Raw genomic sequence first — 22,662 nt, forward strand, 5'->3', positions numbered from 1 at the left:
GCCAGTGATAACAAAGTGATTAATTCTAAGTTGCACTCCTGACGTTAGTGTTTTAATGTCACAGAAAGGACCCAAACACTAAAAATTAGGGAAGTGGTTGGCATTAAAATCAAAACCTTTTAAGGAAAGGAACATTGAATACAAAATTGCCGTTAGTGTCAAGTAAAAAAGAAGGGATTGCATGCGGATCGTAGAAATACTAGAAAAGTAGGTAACTGTGAAGAACTTGAAGCCTTCATCTGTGTTCAATTTAGGTAGTATGACTGTATGACATGTTGCTCTCCTTCTCAAGCAATCTATACTGTGCCCGGAACTGTGTTGGTGGATGACTGATGAGGAACCTTCCAAATTCCAATACTGAACACTCGCTGTCTGTGATATAGGTACTACTACCACTGGACAAGAGCAGAAGACATATCCCACCTACTACTACTACTACTACTAATATCTAGAGTGCCAGGCTATATGATACGTGGACCCCATCAAAATTATTTGAATAATATACACTCGGTCCTAGCTATTAGCACAATTACTACTACTATTTCTATGGTAAGTCGTTTCTCTTTTGACAGGTAGGTAGATACCTAAGTAGTAGGTAGGGCTAGGTACTAAGTAAAACTACGTTTGACATGACCTTGCCATACCCACCCCAGAGCCTTAGACACTCGACATTTTACCCATTCCAGGTAGACCATTACAGCAGGCGCCTCAGTGGCGTGGTTGGTATGGTGTTTGCGTCCCACCTCTGTGGTCGCAGGTTCGATTCTCGGCCATTCCATTGAGGGGTTAGAGATGTGTATTTCTGGTGATACCTAGAAGTTCACTCTCGACGTGGTTCGGAAGTTACGTAAAGCCGTTGGTCCCGTTGCTGAATAACCGCTGGTTCCATGCAACGTAAAAACACCATACAAAAAAAAGGTAGATCTAGGGTACTTAGGTATCCGCGGCAGCCCAGACTATGGCAGTTGCAGATTTCTCCATGCAGTTTTTTACCTACTACTGAACAAGAATTTTAATTAGTTTATTCAGACGACTGTAGCTACTAGCCTAAATTTAATCCCCCACCCAGGGGCGAGTACTAAACATTTGGCAAAAATACATTCGATGCCCCAATCCTAGTGGATGTATTCGCGGTTTACGTCCCATTGCAGTCCGTGCGGACTGCTTCTGTAGAAATACTGAGGGTAGGCCTAATCTAGCTAGTTTAGAGACACGGCGGGTAATTTCATTTGGAATTGGGTGATCTATAGGTAATACCATTCCACGGCGGCCTAGACTATGGCAGTTTGCGGTTTTTCAATGCAGTTTTTACCTCCTGAACAAGAATTTTAAGTAATAGCTATTTATTCAGGACGACTGTAATTACCCCCAGGGGACAGTACTAAACACAGCAAAATACATTTGGACGCCCTAATCTCTAGTGGATGTCGTATTCGCGGTTACATCCTTGCATTCCGTGCAGAACTATCTTTAGAATTACTGGAAATTGCAGTATCCTAATAGGTAGCATACCTAGGCTAGTATATTTGCTTGCTTATTAACAGTAGTATAGTAACTTTAGGGTTTGACCACCGGCTGTAATTTAACCTTTGAACTCTACCCTACGGTAAGGGGGACCAATGAGAAGCTGGAAGTTTATGGGCAGGGGAAATCACTTGGGAGAAGGTTTTGCCCTGTTACTTTCGTGTTACCTATTTCCTCTTATTTAGGACATTATAGTTGAGCCTTACTAGTATCCCATGTCAATTTATATTTTCAAAATACTAGCCTAGACATACTAGGTAGTCTATAGGAAATTGTAATTTCCAATGAAATTACTCGTCACGCTAGTATTACTTGGATTAACCCATGAAAATTCAGAATCTAGGTAGTACTATAGTAAGTAATACATTCAAGCGAGATCTGGTCTTTTAGGATGATGGTCACCCTGTTACTCAGAAATAGGCAAAACATTCTGAAATGGTAGTAGCCTAGTGCATGGTGAGCAAAGTTTTCAACTTGAAATGAATATTGTAACCAGGCATGAAAGTGAAGATTGTAAAAAGATGTATGGGGGAAACACCGCAGTGGATCCATCGTCATCACGTGGATCAGCCTTATTCACTCGATATTTAATTGGTGAAACAAGAATACAATTACATCTTTAAGCATACCATTCAAAAGATTGAAGTTTCGTCAACATAATGTGATATATGAAAGCGCCATACAAATTAAAATAAGCATAAGAGGTCTTCGTAAAATATGTTTTGAAGGCAATTTTGAAATCCAATATGGTGGCACCCGCGTGAGGTGCTGTTCGTAAGAGCAGCAGAGCCACCATCTTTCCCAGCCTTCCCAGCACTCATATGAACAATGTTAGCGTAATATATATGTAACTTTGTTCATGCAACTTTACCTGTCAGAATATATATATAGCTGATAATTTCCGACACCGACAGAATTTAAAACTTACGACACACGTAGTGGGAGTCAGGTGGTTAGTACCCATTCCCGCCGCTGGGAGGCGGGTATCAGGAATCATTCCCATTTTCTATTCATAATTTTTCTGTCGCCGGTGTTGTGAACATCTGTTTACAGCACCTCCGTCTGGATTTGGAAACTTATTGCTACTTGAGTATCCCTTTTGGTTCTTTTTTTTTGGATTAATTGATTGGATCGGTGGCTAGGCACACGTTATTAGTGGATTGATTTGATTTTGGTTTGGATTTTTCTTGGAATAATATGTCAGGGTCTAGTACAGCTAGCGCTAGGTTCTGCTCTAGAACTGATTGTAGAGGTAGGCTACTGAAGCTCAGTAGACCCCACATACGGTATGTAAGAGTTGCAGGGAGCGATGAATGTGTGTATGAAAGCCGTTGCAAGGAGTGCGAAAGACTAACAGATTCTGAGTGGAAGGCGTATGAGACCTATCTTAGGAAACTTGAAAAGGATAGGTTAAGGAGGTCTTCCTCCAGGAGTGTTTCAGGCGTTCAAGATATTAATGTTTCTCCTGTTAACCCTCCTTCTGTTAATGCTCCTAACCCTGTAGTTTTGCCTCCGGGCCCTGAAACAGTGTCTGTAGAGAGTAATACTTTATCCTTAATATTGGAGTCGATTCGTAATCTAGAATCAAAAGTGTTGGCTCTTGAGAGCAAAAGTGACGTGCAAAAGTGCAGTGATACCCCTTGTGTAGTGGAGGGTGCGTCAGATCGGCCTCGTTTCGCCTCTAGGCCTGGACCTCTGCTTGACTCCCAGGACCTGGGGAGGGAGCATGTCGAAAGCCGAAGGAGGGTTACAAGGAACCCCCACCGATCTGACGTGCCTTCGGCAGTTACTGATGAAAATCCCCAGACTGCCAGGGAGCGTGCGCGTGCACGCCTCCTCAAGGAGTGTTTTTCGTCATCGGAGGCTTCATCCCCACGTAAAGGGTGGAGTTCTCAAGGTGCTTCACGTCCGCTGAAAAGGACGGCGCGTAATGTTGACCGCTTCACGTCCTAGTTCGCCGCTTTTGCGATCTTCGCCTGACAGTGCGTTCGCTGCTTTTCCGCCGCAGAAAAGGCGTAGAGAGTCTTCGGACTTGGATTCAGTTAGCTCGTGTGAGCGATACGGTCGCTCCAGAGCTCGGGAGGAAGAGGCCGTACCTGGGAGGAGGAGGGGGGCGTCCCCTCGCCGCTCTCCTGCTCACAGGATCAGTCCCTCCCCAGAGCAGGAAGATTCGCCTAACAAGAGAATGATTCAGTCACTGCAGCAGCAACTTCAGGACGCTCTTGCTGCTAGAGAGGCTCTTCCGCGTCGTAGGAAGGATGAGAAGCTTCCTGTGAAGAAGTCAAGACCCGCTCTTTCTCCTCGCTCGCCTCTCTCTTCGTTCGAGTCTCCTCTTAGAGTCGTTCTGCTCCCCAGCAGCTCTCACTAGAGGATGGTGAGAAGTTCGCTTCTCGCTCTCAGGATGATATATCTCCCGCTCGCAAGTCTTCGCATGTTCGCAAGCGAGTGATCGACGCTGAGCGCGCTTCTGTGCAAGTGGAGCGCGCTTCAGGTGCCGCCAGACGCGCACCTGTTGTGGATAAACGTGCACCAGTGAGCGGCAGCCGCTCGCTGACGGACGCTCGGCGCGCACAGTGGAAGCCAAGCGTGCACTAGTGGACGCTCGGTGCGCGCCAGTGGACGCCAAACGTGTGTTGGTAGAAGTCGAGCGCGCACCTGTCGGCGCCAAACGTGCGGATTCGGACGCCAAGCGCGCGCTGGTAGACACCAGTCCCTCACCGATGCAAGTTCAGGTGGATGAAGGAACCCTTCATGGTCGTCAGTTTTCTTCAGAGTTTCCTCCTACTTCTCCAGTTTCTGAGGAAGGAGTTAGCGACGATTTAGTAGAAGCAGAGGAAGAACAACAAACAACTACGGTCTCATCGGACTATAAAGTTTTGATGCGTCTGCTACAGTCGGAGTTCGGAGAAACTTTTCAACCGGAAGCCCCTCGTACTCCTCCTTCTCAATTTTCTTCTTTTAAGGCAACGAAGGCATCGGGGTTCATTAAAATGAAGAAGTCGCTTTCCACGAAGCAAGCGTTCCGGAAAGTCAATGAATGGATGGAGAGAGGAAGCGTCAGGAAAGTCCTCTTTAGCTTTACCGCCTTCAACGACTCTGCGGTAAAGGAGGCATGTGGTACGAGACAGGAGAGGACATAGGAGTTAAACTACCAGCCTCTGCTCAAGGTGACTTTGGGAGCATCGTAGACGCCTCCAGAAGAGCCCTTCTGTCTTCATCAAAAGTCACGTGGACCCATAACGAGTTCGACTTTCACCTAAAAGGCCTCTTCAGGACTCTAGAGGTCTTCAACTTTCTTGACTGGTGTCTTGGAGTTTTAGATGCAAGGTCAAGGAGTTCTGATACTATTAGTCTGGGGGAGCTGTCCCAGCGTACTTTCTTGTATGGACAAGGCCGTCAGGGATGGTTCTGAGGAGTTGGCTACGCACTTTAGCTCGGGGATTCTTAAGAAGAGAGCGCTCTTTTGTAACTTCACGGCCAAATCCGTCTCTCCAACGCAAAAGGCGGACTTGCTCTTCGCTCCTTTCTCAGACCATCTCTTTCCCCAGGCTATGGGTTTAAGGACATAGCTTCAAGCCTTCAGGAAAAGGCAACGCAAGATCTTCTGGCTCAGTCTTCTAGAAGGCCAGCAGCTGCTTCATCTTCTGGAGCTTCGTTTGCCAAGAAATCGAAGCCCTTTCGTGCTGGACTTTCCTCGAAAGCAGCCTCCCGAGAGAGGCTCTTCCAGAGGAAAAACCCTGCTCCGTCAAAGAGTAGGAAGTGAGTCGGAAGTCCTTCAGACGCCGGTAGGAGCCAGGCTTCTTCGATTCGCGAGAGCCTGGGAAGAGAGATATGCCGACCCTTGGTCGCTGGATGTCGTGAGGAAAGGGTACAGGATCCCGTTCTTGAAGTCGCCCCCGCTATCCTCAACACCAAAGGATTTGTCTCCCTCTTATCGAGGAGAGAAGCAGAAAGTGCTTTTCGATCTGCTGGAACAAATGATCGAGAAGCAAGCGGTAGAACAGGTCTTCGACCTGGAATCACCAGGGTTTTACAACCGCCTGTTCCTGGTGCCGAAACATTCGGGGGGGTGGCGACCCGTCCTCGATGTCAGCAGTCTAAATCTCTTTGTGAGAAAGAAGAAATTCAAGATGGAGACGACTCAATCGGTGCTGTCAGCTTTGAGACCGGGGGATTGGATGGTCTCACTGGACCTCCAAGACGCGTATTTTCACGTCCCCATCCATCCCCAATCAAAGGAAATACCTGCGATTTGTCCTGAAGGGGAAAGGTATTCCAATTCAGGGCACTTTGCTTCGGTCTGACCACAGCGCCGATGGTTTTCACCATTCTAATGAAGAACGTGGCAAGGCTGCTTCATTTGGAGAATATACGGATCTTCTCTCTACCTAGACGACCTGGCTTATTCGAGCCTCATCGCGCGAACGGTGTCTGGAGGACCTGCACACGACCATGACGTTACAAAGTCCCTGGGGCTTCTGGTAACCTCGAAAAGTCGCATTTGACGCCGTCTCAATCTTTAGTCTATCTGGGGATTCAGATGGACTCAGTGCTTTCGGGCTTTTCCGTCCCAGGGGCGACAACTTCAATGCTTGGAGAAAGTGGCGACCTTTCTGGGGAAGGAAACATGCTCGGTGAGGGAATGGATGAGTTTGCTGGGGACCATTTCCTCACTGGAGAAGTTTGTTTCTCTGGGAAGGCTCCACCTCAGACCTCTTCAATTCTTCCTAGCCAACAGTTGGAAGAACAAGCAAGATCTGGAGGCGATCTTGTGCTTAACAAGAGAGGTGAAGGATCACCTAAGTTGGTGGTCAGATCCTCGGAAGCTCGCAGAAGGGCTCTCCCTCAAACTTCGGACCCCGACCTAGTGTTGTTTTCCGACGCGTCGTCCACGGGTTGGGGAGCAACACTAGGAGGGAAAGAAGTGTCGGGCACCTGGAGAGGGGAACAGGTGTCCTGGCCATCAATCTGAAAGAGCTGTCAGCCATTTATCTGGCTCTCAGGTTTTTCCCGGAAGAAGTATCCGGCAAAGTCGTTCAGATCAATGCGGACAACACCACAGCGCTGGCATACCTAAGAAATCAAGGGGGAACTCACTCGCCTCTCTGTTTGCCATCGCAAAGGAACTCCTGTTGTGGGCAAAAGCGCAAGAATCACGATCCTGACAAGGTTCGTGTCAGGAGTACAGAATGTTCGGGGGCGGACCTTCTCAGTCGACGAGGACAGCTGTTGCCGACAGAGTGGACCCTTCATCAGAGGTTTGCCAGTCGCTGTGGAACCTGTGGGGCTGTCCACAGGTGGATGTCTTCGCAACGTCCAGGACGAGAAGAACTTCAACTCTATTGCTCCCCAGTTCTGGACCCGGGAGCAGTCGCAGTAAGACGCCCTACTTTGGAGTTGGTCGGGCCTAGACATATACTTTTCCCCCGCTCAAGATCCTCGGGGAAGTGATGAGGAAGTGAAGTTTGCGGCATCGGAAGGAGCGAGGATGACTCTCATCGCCCCCTTCTGGCCGGCAGCCGACTGGTTCACAGAGGTGATGTCCTTCCTGGTAGACTTTCCGAGGACTCTACCCTTAAGGAAAGATCTACTCAGACAGCCCCACTTCGAGAGGTACCACAAAAACCTCCCCGCTCTGAGTCTGACTGCGTTCAGACTATCAAGAAGTTGGCCAGAGCGAGGGGTTTTTCAAGACCTGTGGCGAAGGCGATTGCCACCGCAAGGAGGCCCTCCTCGATCGCTATGTACCAATCGAAGTGGGCCGTCTTCAGATCCTGGTGCAGGAAGAAGGGCATTTCCTCCACCACAACCTCTGTGAGCCAGATAGCTGACTTCCTTCTTCATCTGAGAAGAAGTGAAGTTGGGCTGTTCCAACTATTAAAGGCTACAGGAGCGTGCTTTCTGTAGTCTTTAGACACAGAGGACTCGATTTGTCTAATAATAGGGACATTCACGATCTCATTAGATCGTTCGAAACTAGGAAGGTAGTCCAGCCTAAAGTACCCTCGTGGAACTTGGATGTGGTACTCAAATATTTGATGTCGAGTAACTTCGAACCGCTTCATTCAGTTTCTATCAGGAATCTGACGAAGAAAACGATCTTCCTAACCGCTCTGGCGACGGCGAAGAGGGTTAGCGAAATTCAGGCCATTAGCAAGCATATCGGCTTTTCAGAAAGTAGTGCGGTGTGTTCTTTAAGTCCCATGTTTCTTAGCAAAGAACGAGAATCCTTCCAACCCGTGGCCGAGGTCCTTCGAAATCAAAGGGTTGGCAGATATAGTTGGGAACGAACGTGAGATCTGTGTCCTGTCAGGGCTCTAAAGTTCTATCTGCAGAGAACTAAAGCTTGCAGAGGTTCATCGGACAATTTGTGGTGTTCAGTGAGGAAACCTGATCTTCCTATGTCGAAAAACGCACTGGCGTTCTTCATCAGGAATACGATTCAAGAAGCGCATAATAAGTGTAGTGACAGTGATTTAAAAGCTTCTGAAAGTAAAAGCTCACGAAGTGAGAGCTATTGCTACTTCGGTAGCCTTTCACAAAAATATGGCTCTCAAAGATATTTTGAATGCCACATTTTGGAGAAGCAATTCGGTGTTCGCTTCACACTACCTGCGGGTGAGGTGAAAGTGACATACGAAAATTGCTTCTCCCTCGGACCATACATTGCTGCAGACACTGTTTTGGGGGCAGGAGGTAACACTCATCCTATCCTTTAGGGATTAGGGGGTTTTTTAATTTGTGTTTATGGTTGTGGGGTGACCGCCTGGGGCGGGTCTCCCTTCCATTAGCTTAGTTAAGTGGGATACCTTTGGTAAACTAAGCCAGGTGGTGTATTTTTGTCTCGTTGCCCTCATTACTATGGCTCATGGTCTAGTCACGTCGTGGTCTCGCCCCTGTTGACAGATCATCTGGAGTGCACCAGCTATATAGGTCTCTACCTCGCTGGCAACTCTAGTAGCACAAGCAGACTTACGTGGCAGTAATCACGAAGCCAGCTATGCTAACAGGTAAGGAATCAAGATATCAATTATCTGCACATATGTGTTTCCTAAATCCTCTATTCTGTCTCTCCCACCACCAAAGGTGGGATTCAGCTATATATATATCTGACAGGTAAGTTGCATGAACAAAATGATATTGTAATGATACAATTAAGTTTGTTCATACTTACCTGGCAGATATATATAATTAAGTACCCGCCCAACCTCCCCTCAGGAGACAGTGGAAATAAAAATTATGAATAGAAAATGGGAATGATTCCTGATACCCGCCTCCCAGCGGCGGGAATGGGTACTAACCACCTGACTCCCACTACGTGTGTCGTAAGTTTTAAATTCTGTCGGTGTTGGAAATTATCAGCTATATATATATCTGCCAGGTAAGTATGAACAAACTTAATTGTATCATTACAATATCATGTTTATTCTTACTCAAGATTGCAGTTGTAATCAGCACAATAAAACAACATTTTGTTGCCTATGTTAGTGAACTATGAAACTTCTTATTCCCAGGGTCATGGTTTGAACTGAAATTCATTTGTTTCGACACGTAATACAAACCCTCGGTCCTTTACATATGGAATATACTTGAAGCGCAGCTGGACCGGTCGTAAGCTTTCGAACAAGGTGGTTTGGTAGTTAAATGCTTGTCCGATAGTCGGGAGTCCCGCCCGACTGGAAGGTAAACATCCACTTTGCCTTCGGCCACCGTGTGTTCGCCGCTCTGCCCGCCATTGTTGTTTGCTTTCGCCTTCGCTTGACAAAGTGTTTGTGTGCATGGTTGTATCTTTGGTAGTACTTGGAAATGTGACTGTAAGTTCTTGATAGTGTTGCTTTTTTCATTGATATTGTTATTTGTCTTGTGCTGAAATGAGTAGCCACGAGACGGAGAGACCCCCCCACCTCCCAGTCAGCCGCAGATTGTGCCCTGGTGTGGCGTCCGTAGGTGTGGGGCCTTTAGATCCCTCGAGGACATTGACCCTCCATTGACCCTCATGATCTTTGTACTCGGTGCCGAGGGCGAGAGTGCTCTCGCGCCGACACTTGTGTTATTTGTGTATTGTGGTCGGAGGAACAGTGGGAGCGCTACGAGGGGAGGAGGAAAGCATGTAAGCCGGCCAAGGTGTCGTTGGAGGGCTCTCCAGCGACACCATTGGTTACGGAAATGTCTTCTTCATTCCTTCCTCCTTGTCAGCTCCCGTGTATGGCTCCTTCCCCTTTGGAGGAAGTGTCGCGTTCCGCTTCTTCACTCGACCAGTCGAGTGTAGAAGAGAGGGCGCGGCACCCTGACGTGCAGTTGTACTCGGGGTCTTCCGTTCGCTCGGGGTGGGAACTTTCCCCCCCAGGGCAAGCGGGAACCCCCCTACTAACCTGACCCTTGCCTCCTCAGGCATGTCTGCCGCTGTGGGTGGCGATATCGAGCAGGTCTGGTACTCGCTGGGACTCCTGGGCACACCGAGTGTTCAGGGGCTGTCGTATCACCTGGCTGCACAGGGTGCCAGTCCAGTGACGCATGGCCTGGTGACGTCGACGCCTGGGTATGCCGCTCCTCCCCACCTAGTTTACACCCAGCACGTGGCGATGGTGACCCGTACAGCTGCGGTCCAGGCCCTGCTGCCATGCGTGCCAAGGAAGGAGACGACCCCACCGCCTGGTTTTGCTGCCCTCGCTCCAGCCCCTGACTTTCGGTGCCCCAAGAGTTCCCCGCTTGACCTGCCGCCAGTTCCAGTTGTCGCTGCCCCGGTTCCAGTTCCTGCTGTCTTCGCTCCAGACAGGTGCAGCTGGGCCGTGTTGCTTTGGCAACTGCCCCATCTCCGTCCTGGATGGAGGACCTGACGGGGGTCCTGAGGAAGCTGATGAAGAAGAAGAGGAAGGTGTTGTCGTCTTCGTCGTCTTCATTGTTGTCTGCAGCCGCCTCTTCCCCTTTGACTTCCGAGGCCCCGGACCGGCCAGGAATAAGAAGGTAGCCTTTCCCCCCCCCTCCCCACAAGTCTCGCTCGGAGACCTCTAAGGGTCTGTCCCACTGGTGGAACAGTTGGGGCTTCCGCTGGTCGGAACAGGTCCCGCCTCTCCTTCCGCAAGGAAGAAGAAGACGGGGACCGGAGGGGTACCAGCTACCACCTCTTCTCCTGGTGCCAGAGGCTCTGCCTCGGCATGGGGAACCGTCTCAGCCGCTCATTCGCAAGCAGTACTGAGTGTACGGTCACCTGCGGGTGACCGTGCAGCCAGGGTCCAGACCGCTGAATGAGCAGGACCCAGGCATGGAGCGGAAGACTGGTGGCAGTCACTCAGGTGACTCTTGCCAGACCGGCCGTCGCTCTCGTAGAGATCCCCTGGTCCCCAGGATTGACGTAATGGTCCCACTGGACCGTACGCGGGCTGAGGCAAGGAAGAGGTCCCCCAGGTCACCAGGCCCAGTCTTGGTTGGGCCAGGTACTGTGACTCATCGTGAGGATGGTGCACGCTCCCACCACGCCAGTGGACTCTACTGTTCTCCCGACCGTCGCTCCCACCGGGACCGGATGGATAGGTTGACAAGTAGCAGCTCTCCTGACGCTCGAGACCGTCGTTACCGTTCTCGGTCCAGCGGCTCTCCTCAGGGAGACCGTGGGTCTAGACCTGCAGCTCAATCGTCACCGCAGGTTGGCGATCGCCTGCAGCCCCCCCAGCACACCGGCTCTGCTGGTAGACAGGGGGGGAGTGTCAGGTCTTCCTCTCCTATCCCTTCAACCTCCTCAGGCTACACCAGGAGGAGCGAGGTGATTAGGAGCGACCGTGAGGAGTGTGCTTCTCACGGTCCCACCGCAAGGGCCTACGAGCCTGGCACGGTCTTGGGACCAACCAGATCATACGCCCAAGTGGTTGGAGGAGACCAAGAGGGGTCTGCCGTGGTTCCTCCTGTGGAAGGAGGAGCATCTCAGGAAGTGTTCTCCCTGGATGGACTAGACGGTCCATCTCCTCAGGACGCGATCACTCCCAAGATCCAGAGGTCGTTTGCGGAGGTCTTTGCGCTGATTCGTCAGCACAACGACCTCTGGGAAGGATCGGTGCTCCCTCCCTCCAAGCCTCTATCAAGGCTGGAGTCATTCTGGGGGCCTAAGAAGGAACCCAGGACGACGGTGGGTCTGCCCCGATCAGCCTTTGCCGACAGTGTGTTAGGCCAGGTGAACTCTCTTGTCTCCAGACAGGAGGGATTGCTTAGGTCTGGCAGTTTTACCAAGCTGCTTTCCCCTCCTCTAACACGACAGAGGCGGTTCTACATGCCATCGGAGGACCCACTGCCGCCCTAACAGGTTAACCCAGAACTAGCTAGGCTAACTCCAGGGGTGTCTCTTCAACACCTGCTGGCCGAGAACCTCTGGTTCTCTCAGCAAGAGGCACTGGCTTTGGAAGCGACTGCCATGACAGCATTCCAAGCAGCCTCCTGGCTGGACCTGTGGTCCCTCACAGTGTCCAGGCTCGCGGCCTCCTCAGGAAACATCACTCCCGAAGGAGACCCGGCTTTCGGGAGATTGTGTCAGTTTGGAGGTAGGGCTATCTCCTACCTGGCCCACTAGACGGCCAACCTGGTTTTGAGACGCAGTCCTCGCTCGTGTGACCAGGTCGGCAGGGCGTGAGACAGCTTTGGGTCTGAGAGATGGTGGACGCTTCGGTGGAACAGCGGCGCACTGAGGACAGTGACCGCCTAGTCCACCAGGCAGTCTCGAAGGCGGTTGGGCAGCCTCGAGCCACTGTGGCCAAGCCTCGGAGCTTGGCTAGCTCTTCCTCTGCGGCCAAGACGTCTTCCTCGTCGAGGCTGAGAGGAAAGACACAGCCTTCGACTTCTGCTGTAAGGATGATCATCAGCCCTCCTCCCAGTCCTTTTCCCGAGGAGGATCTGGGAAGAAGTCGAAGAAAGGGAAACCCTATGGACGGCATTCCCCCTCACCTGCTGCCAGAAGTGGGGGGGTTGCCTGGCGAGCCATTGGGCAACTTGGCAGCACTTCAGAGCCGAGACCTGGATAATGGACGTCCTTTGGGAGGGATATATACTACCCTTCGAGTCGCGGCCACCCCTCACCTCCAACCCGGTCCATCTGCAGACGTACGTTCCCCGTTCAGCCAGGGACGTAGCGCTTCAGCAAGAGGTAGATGTCATGCTGAGCAAACGAGCTGTGAAGATCGTACGGGATCAGTCGCCGGGCTTCTACAGCCGACTTTTCCTGGTGAAGAAGTCATCGGTGGGCTGGCGCCCAGTGATAGATCTGATAGATCTCTCTCCCTTGAACCGATTTGTTCGCCAGACTCGGTTCACGATAGAAATGGCACGCTCCATGCTCGATTCTGTCAGGGAGAACGACTTCATGCTTTCTGTGGACCTGAAGGATGTGAATTTCCAGATACCCATCCACCAGTCCTCCAGGAGGTACCTCCGCTTTATCCTCGACGGGACGGTGTACCAATTCAGGGCACTTTGCATCGGTCTCTCAACCGCCCCACAGGTGTTCATGCTGGTGTCTGCTTGGGCCCATTCGTAGGGATACGTCTTCTGAGGTATCTCAACGATTGGTTGGTCCTGGCAAGCTCCCGCTCGCAGTTGCTACAGGACAGGGGTCGACTCCTCGAATTCTGCTGTGATCTGGGGATCGTGGTGAACTTCGAGAAGTCAGATCTCGAGCCCAAGCAGAGGATGAAGTACTGTGTGCAGGATACCTCAGGAAGTCTTCAACATCTGTCTATCAGATCAAGTGGGCCATCTTCTGTGGGGTTGGTGAGGGAAGTTCCTTTCGGTCTCGGCGGTAAAAGGCTATCGCTCGGCCTTGAGCCAAGTCCTCAGATGAAGGAATCGATCTCTTCCTCAGAGGAACTCTCTAATGCTCATACAAAGCTTTGAACAAGGTTGCACTCCAGTACAGGCGGTCCCCGGGTTACGGTGGGGTTTCCGTTCTTGAGACGGAACATCGTCAAAAACATTAAGAAAACCTTACTTTTAATGCTTTGGGTGCATTGAAAACTATGTAAACTGCATTCTTATGGCATTTTTCATCAAAAAAAACCTTCAGATATTGAATATTTTGCATTTTTGGTGTCATATTTCATCTCCCAGATGAGCGTTGTAGGCGTCGTAACCCTGGAACATGCGTCGTAACCCTGGAAATAACGTCTATTGACAAGCATCGTAACCTCAGAACGTCGTAAGCCGACACCGTTGTAACCCGGGGACTGCCTGTATTAGCAAAGCCTCCTCCCTTGGACATCGTTGCTGTCCTCAGGTCTTTGAAGAGAGCTCCGTATGAACTGTTATCCCTGGCATCTGATAGGGATCTCACCCTGAAACAGTTTTTTTCTCACCCTTGCTTCCTCCAAGCAAGTCAGTGAGCTCCATGGCCTAGCCTATACTGTCCCTCATACTGAGCACTGGACCAATGCCTGCTTCAGCTTTGTCCCTGAGTTTGTTGCGAAAACCCAGAATCCGGCCCAGGTTTATTCTCGGTTTTCTTCGTTCCAGGTTATGAGCTTGAACACAATAACCGAAGACCCAGATGAGCTACCTCTCTGTCTTCTGAGAACACCGACGCATTATCTCCAATGGACCACTCTACTGAACCCACCTTATAACATCTCTTTGTAAGTACGGGCCCGTCAAAGAGGAGGGTTATGAGGAATACCATTTCACATTGGATTCGAGAGGTGATTTGCCGTACCCTCTCCCCTCCCTCTTCCCCACTTGCTGGTACCAGTCGAGTGAAGGCTCATGATGTGTGTGGAATGAGCACATCTCTTGCCTTCAAGAAGAACCTCTCTGTTACCCAGGTGATGGAAGCTGGCACATGGTCTCCCCCTTCCACCTTCACCAGGTTCTACCTTAGAGACTGCACCCACAGCTACCTCGACACAACTGACCTTGGTCCTGTGGTAGCCGCTCAGCAAGTGGTTTAGCTGCCTCCGTGGTCTCAGAGGTCGGAAGTATCGAATCGAGGATCAAAGTTCCGAATCAGGCTGGGGGTGAATGTGAGAGTATGACTGGCCTATTTTTTTCACCTTTTCCCCTTACTTGGGGCCGCAGCATCAAAACCCCTTCTCCGGCACCGATTTCGATACTGATAAGCGTTCCATGTCCAACTAGTGGTTTTTTTGTAGAAACACAGAAGTCAGTCTCCACACTCCTTTCCGAAGGGGAGTGTGCTGCAACCCAACAAACCCGTTATGATTATATAGCCTGATTTTGGTTGCCAGAGAGAGAGTTTTACGCTCACGCCTTTGATACCCAGGCTGTCAGCCATCAGGTCGCATTTACCATGGCTCACGGGGTGAAGGATCCACGACCCCAAAATTAGAAGCCCGGGTCCTGGCATCACGGGTTCCATTCTCAGCCAGCGAGACAGGACTTCCATCCCTACCTTAGGATGAGTCTCCTAAGTAAAGGATGGAAGGTATGTATACGGTGTGGAAACAAATGACATTTTTTAAAAGTAAAATGTATTTTTTTCTAACCATACAAACCTGGTGTCCTTTACTTTATGTTCCCGCCAAACACCCACCCCCTTGATTTAGGGGTCATCATCAAAGTCCTGGCTGTCATCAAAGTGATGACTCAGTGAGCTGGTGGGGAGGCGGTGCTTCCCCACCGCCAGGCAGGTAACTACCGGCCCGGTAGTTACTACCTCAGTATATAAAAGAATGTATTAGCTAGTAGTTTCAGTAGTTTGAGCTGCAATCTATCCTCAAAAATGTCATATTTATTTAGAAAAAGCCTTCCAAGTCAGGCACATGAGTTAAAAATGTTAACCGAGTAGTTTTGTTAAATTATCTATTAATAATAATACTGTAATGTATACTGTAAGAATTTTATTTGTTTTATTAGAATGCTTATTTATCATTATTAGGAATTAGCATCAAAACTATGCTGTTAAATTTTTTCTAATTTTGCTCACACTCCTTATTGTGAATTCAGTATTATGCATCTGGACTACTAGTCAAGAGCCCCATCATTGAACTAAGAGTTCTCTTTTTCCCCCCAGTCTCATTCTAACTAGCAGGATCATTGATACATGTAAAACTAGATTTATACTGTGAAATATTTTCTAATTAGCAGGATCAGAGATACACATAAAACTAAGGATTTTATACCATGAAATATTTCTTTCTTTTGCTGATAATTTTATAAATAAAAGATTTGTGTAATATATAGTCTTTCTTCTGTTGCAGAATAGACTGGTCTGCATTTCATCCATGTGCAGCAAGCATATCTTCATAAAAACCAATGTCCTGTGAGGTCACCTTTTTTCATTTTTTATTATTGTATCCTTATCACACCCTTAGAAGTCAGAGCTGCTGCTATTAGTTCCATAACAGGAGTTATGCAGAAGAATGGTTAATTTATTACTTTCTGATAATATAAAGAGGGGTAACAGATGGTTAAGGAAATGGAAGTGTGCAGTGCAAAATGGGAAGTGACAAAAAGTTTAGCATTGATGGAGTGTTTATCTGTTTCTGATTCTCCCTCACTTTCATCTCTCCCTGTAAATAAGGCTTTAGAGAATGGTTCTCTCCAAGAAAACAATACAGAAAACAGTAATATCAAAAGAGAAACTGAATCAGACACTGCTCATAATAAAAGCATAGCCCAGCAGATGGCTGGGAATCTAAAAAAAACATTGAAAAATTCAGTTATAGCTAAGAAAAAGAATAACACTACTTGTGAAGTTTGTGGTCGACACTTCAGGGATAATCATAACTTGAATCGGCACTTTGAAACAAAGCATAGTAAATTCTTCACTTGCAATGTTTGCTTTGCAGTTTATAATACTGAGAGAAAATTAGAGCGCCATTTAAAAAAACACACTTCTTCAAATGTCTGTGGCAGTGGTATAACTTGTTCTGAGTGTTCTAGAGTCTTTAGAGACAAGCATAACTTGAGACTACACAACTGTTCAAAAAATTACAAAAAGTCTGCATGCCTATACCCTGAGTGTGATCAGCAGTTTTATCATGTTACAAGAATGCTGAAGCATGTTGAGGAAGAGCATGATAGTAAAATTGATTCCATCTGCTTAACCTTTGAATCAGAAGATTTGTTCCAGCGCTGGAAAGAGGAAGAAGAACTGAAAACCTTTGCTTACTTTAGTAAGAGATCGGGAACAGTTGATTCAGATTATGGGAGCTACAGATGTTATGTATGTCAGGCAAATGGTGAGTGCATAAATGGGCCCCGAAAGACAGCAAAACGATGGAAAAAGGGTCATGTTCGAATGGGTAAATTATGTCCTAGTAGAATGTTGGTGAAGGAGGCAAATGGGAGAATAACTGTCAATTATATTTCTTATCATTCACATTCAAGAAGTGTGAAAAATGATAAGCTTCCAGTACCAAATTCAGTCAAAACATATGCAAAAAATCTTTTGTTAATGGGAGCATCACCACAACAGGTACGCAAGAGTGTTTGTGAGGGACTGTATGGAGGTAACAGTATAATTCCACAGGGAGGTTATGTCATAAGTAACCGGTACTTTTTTGATTTAAAGAAGAGACTTGATTTCCAGTCTGTTTCATCAGTAGATGGCAATAAGGAAAAGTATGATCCAGTTTTTGTGTTTAAGCCACAAGGACAAGCTGTCTTTGTTGGAAATGAAGAGTTGAATAAACTGCCTCATTCTGGTGAACTATTTGCCATTGGATTACAGACTAAAGAGCAAAGCATCATGATGAAACAGAGAGCTCACAAGATTGTTTGTGTAACTTCATCTCAAACTTATGATCTCTTTGGTTTTGAAATTTTGATGTTCATTGTTCCTGATGTCTTTGGAAATGGTTATCCAGTAGCATATTTCTTAACAAGCCATTTTGATGAGGTTACGTTGCAGCTCCTTTTCATATCCTTAAAAACTAGATGTCCCAATGTCAAAGTTAGGTCTGTTATGACAGATGATAATACAAATATTTTCAATGCCATGAACGTTGCCTTTGGGAATATCAAGCATTACCTTTGTCACTCATATGTAGAAAAATGTTGGAAGGATGAGATCTCCAAGAGATGTAAAATATATGATATCGGTTTCAATGAAACCCTCTGTGCCCTCCTTCATGAAGAGAATAAAGCAATTTTTAAAATGATGAGTAATGATTTTGTTGAAAAATATAGTCTTCATCACTCAGAGTTTGTAAAGTACTTTGCATCTAATTTCCTTATCCGTCCAGAAGTTTGGGCAATGTGCTACAGGCACAATTCAGAAAATGTTCCTAATCCAATTCCATATACAAATGTTTCTTTGCATTGTGAATATGTTCATAATAAATTAAAGATGCTTATTACTAAAGGGGGTACAGGCACTTCTCAAAGTGTTGTCGAAGTAGCTTTTTTGATACTTGGCATTCAAGAGGACTACTGCCTCCATTACAAAAAGAATTTGCAAACGGGTAAAAGAGTCTGCTCTGCCACAAAGGGAAAACACTGTAGTGGTTTGTCAATTTTAGATAGCAATGTTTCTCATTTCTCTGGGACATGGTCAGTGAAATCTCCTTACGATAATTTAGTTGTATACACAGTGACTGAGTTAGCTTATTCTTGCATGAAGCAGAAGTGCTATGAGCGGTGTTTGGAGACATCTTGTGAAAACCTATGTAGACATTTATATGCGTGTTCATGCGATGACAGAGCTTACTTGTGTCAACATATACATAAGGTGCATTCCATGAAACTGAAACAAAGTAATTCTATGTGTATATCATCAACTCATATTAAGCCAGTAAAGATTGAATTTATAGTTTCAGAAGTATCTGAAACTGTGGAGAAAAATAATTGTATAACAGTTATAAAGAAAGAAACCGAAAGTTACTCAGGCATAGATGTGGATTTCATTAGTATAAACATTGATGAAGAAAGTGAACGGGTAGAGATACAAGAAAAGATTATTTTGTCGCAACAAGATGGAAATCTGGTGAATGGAGTAACAAAACCAGAAAAAAGAACAGAAAAGCCTATGCATAGAAAATGGAAAAACTGTTCCAGAAAGAAGCCGATTGAATATAATGAGATTTGCAGTAAACCCTTCACCATTGAGCAGAAAGAAAATAAAGATCATATGCAAAAGGAATCTGAAACTAAAATAAATGCTTTGGCAGTGACCAAATCGCAGATTCCTCTCATGCAAATAGAAAGAGTGAAAGACACTGACAGTGAAATTCCTTTCATAAAGGTAAAAAGGTTACATGATAGTGGTCTTGAAAAAGAACACATAAATATCAGTAAAGTCGACTTGAAATCTGAGGAGGAAACTCACCAAGTTGAAACAAAACGGCCAAAAAGACCCCGATGTGGATCAATTTTGGAGGCTGCTATTGAGTATAAAAAACGGAGATTGGAAACGTCGGTAAAAAAGTGTGATATAAAAGCAGCGGATCCCTCTGAGGACTCCACATTGGTTACATCCAATTCAAAAAATTTCAAGTGCAAGCATTGTGATGGAGTATTTAGAGATTCATTCAATATGCAAAGGCATGTTCAAAATAAACATTCAGATTATTTCCCTTATCTTTGTTATGTATGCTCTTCCATGTTCAAGACTAAAGTTAGATTTGAAAACCATGTAAAAAAGCATGAAGAAGCAAAGACCACCAAGTCTGTGCAGTGTGGCACATGTTTGCGAATGTTCAGAGACCAATATAACATGAAACAGCATCGATGCGAGTTAGTTAGGAAGCAGTCTTCCTGCATCTACCCTGAATGTGAGAGGCAGTTCTATCATATCAAGCAAATGGTTAAACATCTTGAGGAAGACCATGAAGATAAAATTGATAGTAGTGACTTACACTTTGAGTCAAAGAAACTTTTTCTTGCTTGGAAGGAAGAAGAAGAAGCAATGAGTCTGGCAGTATTTACTAAAAGAAATGGTAGTTTGGGCTCAGATAATGTAAGATATAGTTACTATGTTTGTCAAGCTGCAGGTGAAAGTATTTGTCAGAGAAAGTTGTCTCAAGATAGAGTAGGGAACAGTGCTAGTAACACACACAGGAGGTGGAAAACTAGAGTAAGAACAGGTAAAGTCTGCCCAAGTAGAATGCTTGTTAAGGAAAAAAATGGAAAGATTACAGTGAAATACATATCTTACCACTCTCATGATGTTAAGAAAGACTATAAAATGTACCCACCTCTTCCAAAGTATGTAAAGGAATTGGGAAAACAATTGCTATTAATGGGCGTTTCTCCCAAACGGGTTCGGGAAAGTATTCAGGATGGAGTACTTCTAAACAATAGCAACTTCACTCAAAAGCGATATGCAGTAAAAAGTCGATTTTTTTACGACATGAAAAAGAGACTGGAAAAAAAGGGTCATGTCTTTCAGAATGAGGCGGAAAAGAGTGACCTTGCAGATCTGCGAGATCATTGGAAACCTAAAGATTTAACAGAACTCATTAATAATGGGAAGTCTAAGGACTTTGATCCCTTACTTATATATAAGCCTCAGGGGTGTGTGTTGAAAGGGGTTGAAGAATTGGAGTCTCTTCCTTATTGGAATAAGTTGTTTGCTTTAGGTTTTCAAAGCAAAGATCAGACTGAAATGATGAGAGATGGTTGTGGTAAAGTTTTGTGTGTCCGGACATACTTTGACCTATGTGCTGATGGTTTTCAGCTGATTAATCTGGTAGTTCCTGACAAATATGGAAATGGGTACCCAGTAGCCCATTTCCTGTGTAATTACATTAATGAAGCAACCTTAACATTTCTTTTCAAGTCCCTCAAAAAACAGCACCCACATCTTGAGGTGCAAGCTCTTATTACAGATGATGACACTGCAGTTTTTAATGCAGTTCAAACAGTGTTTGGCAGTGAGGTACAACATTACCTTTGTCACTGGTATGTTAAAAATTGTTTACTTGAAAAAATTGAACAATGTGTTGAAAGTCAAGACCATAAAGTAGACATTCCGTTTCACCTTATGAATATATTGTATGAGAGAGATCTAAGAAGATTTCAGATACTCTGCAGGAATTTCAGTGACATATACAGTAGCCGTTGTGTGGATTTTATGAAATATTTTGTAGATAACTTTGTAGAAAAACCTGAAGTGTGGGCAATGTGTTACCGGCATAATTTGGATGGTATTATGTATTCTGAACCATTTTCAAATGTAAATCTGCATTGTGAATACTTACATAATCATTTAAAATCATTGAATTTGAGTGGGAAATTTTCTCAGCGGGTAGCAGAAGTGACAAAATTGTTATTGAAAGTAGAAAGAGAATATAATGTAATTTATAGGAAAAAATCTCATCTTACTGTGCCTGTACATAGCAGTTCAAGTGGGAGACATTATAGTGGACTAGAAATTGAAGATGAGAAAGTATTTAATGTAGGTGACACATGGACTGTTGTGTCACGCTTTGATAAGTCGGCTAAGTATACTGTCATTGTTCTGGAGAAAAACTGTAATAGAGTCAACTGTTATGAAAAGTGCTCAGAATTTCTTTGCATAGATTTATGTAGTCATCTTTACATTTGTTCATGTGAGGATAGAGCTGATTTGTGTGAGCACATACATAAAGTACATTCATTAAGACTGAGGCTTGAAAAGCCTTCAGATGAAGCCCTAACAAGAGAAAAATCTAACAGTGTTCATGTTATTGTCCATGAAAGCACGGAAAAAGATTTGTCTTTTGGAGATAGGTTAAAAGTAGAACTGAGACCACTAGAAAATTTAAATAACTGTGATGATAAGGTTGCATACCATGAAATTTATGAACTTGATATGTAATATATTGTACATTGATTCATTGAAATACACTATGTTTCTTAACTTTACAGGGGTTTTTTATACTTACCTTTAATGATGTTGTTTATTTTTCTCTTAATTGTCAAGTACGTTGTACTTTTAATGGTACAGAAAGCTTTCTAAATTTGTCTTACTTTGATGGCTTTAATATTTACTGTGCTGCTATCATCCAGACTTAATGTGAAAGATGCTTCCCACATTATGGAAGTAAAGGAAATTTTATTCAATAAATACCTTAGATCTAAAATAAAACTTGAGGTATTCAGCCAAGCATCAGTAGCATATGTATACTGGATTCAGGGTTAGTAATGGTAATATCAACTCTGCTGGTCTTTTATTGTTGCAGCAAAGTCAGATGTTTGCAGTCTGTACGGCAGTTAGGCATGTACATATAACAATGATTGAGTCTCAGTACTGTATTTGACTTGTTGCAGTCTAACAGTTATGCATTTGCCTTTTGCAGCCAACAACTAAGTATTGGACTTTTTGCAATCTAACACCTAAATACAGTACAGGTAGTCCCTGGCTTATGACGGGGGTTCCGTTCTTGAGACACGTCGTAAGCCGAAAATCGTCGTAAGCCGGAACATCGTAACAAATCCTAAGAACACCTTACTTTTAATGCTTTGGGTGCATTGAAAACTATGTAAACTGCATTCTTATTGCATTTGTCATCAAAAAAACTTCTAATATTGATTATTTTGCATTTTTGGTGTCATAATTCATCTGCCAGATGAGCGTTGTAGGCGTCGTAATCCAGCAATTGCAGAAATACATTTGCACATTTTTTGCATACTTTGGGAATACGTACTGTATACTGTAAACTTTAATTTTGGTTGTTGTTAAGGTTAATTAGATGACTGTTTAAGTTTTCTTTCATTAGGACATCTTCAGTTCATTGATGATAAACAACAGTGGGTAATTACTTGAGGCATCATGTATTTGAAAAGGTTAGACACTCATTACCACTATTAATTGTATTTAGACATAAAATGAGTTTGTTCCTACATGTTACACAAACCATCGGTCCTTTACATAAGGAATTACTTTCAGCACCAGCTGGAACTCGTTTGTAAAATTCTATAACAAGGTAGTTAGACGGTAACTGCTTGTCTGCTAGTCGGGAGTCCCACCCGACCGGACATAAACATTCTACTTTGCTTTCAACCACAGTTGTGTGCAGACGTTCCCTCTCTGCCTGCCTCTGTCGTAAGATCGCTGATTTATCCTTTTCTTTTGTTCTTTTGAGTATAATTGTGATTTTTTATTTGTGTATTTGTTATAAAATGCAAACCCACAAATCAGATAAGCCTGCTCTCCCCCCTTCTATGTGGTGATTATACCTTGGAGTAGGGGGCAGGAAATGTGAAGTGTTTTGCTCTAGTGAT

The 22,662-nt window shown here is 45.5% G+C and overlaps 1 protein-coding gene across 1 annotated transcript; it reads left to right on the plus strand.

Annotated features, from left to right (window-relative positions):
- Positions 1-212: 212 nt before the first annotated feature.
- Positions 213-21,299, plus strand: LOC135211233 (uncharacterized). The gene is made up of 2 exons (XM_064244494.1): positions 213-549; positions 15,714-21,299. The coding sequence occupies exon 2, from the start codon at positions 15,920-15,922 to the stop codon at positions 21,254-21,256; it is 5,337 nt and encodes a 1,778-aa protein (XP_064100564.1). The 5' UTR covers positions 213-549; positions 15,714-15,919; the 3' UTR covers positions 21,257-21,299.
- The last annotated feature ends 1,363 nt before the right edge of the window (positions 21,300-22,662 follow it).

The sequence above is a fragment of the Macrobrachium nipponense genome, chromosome 4 (genome assembly GCF_015104395.2).
Source record: "Macrobrachium nipponense isolate FS-2020 chromosome 4, ASM1510439v2, whole genome shotgun sequence".
NCBI lineage: Eukaryota > Metazoa > Arthropoda > Malacostraca > Decapoda > Palaemonidae > Macrobrachium > Macrobrachium nipponense.

Excerpts from the sequence above, each read along its gene's own strand:
- LOC135211233 (XM_064244494.1), top strand. The coding sequence starts at position 15,920 with ATGGTTAAGGAAATGGAAGTGTGCAGTGCAAAATGGGAAGTGACAAAA.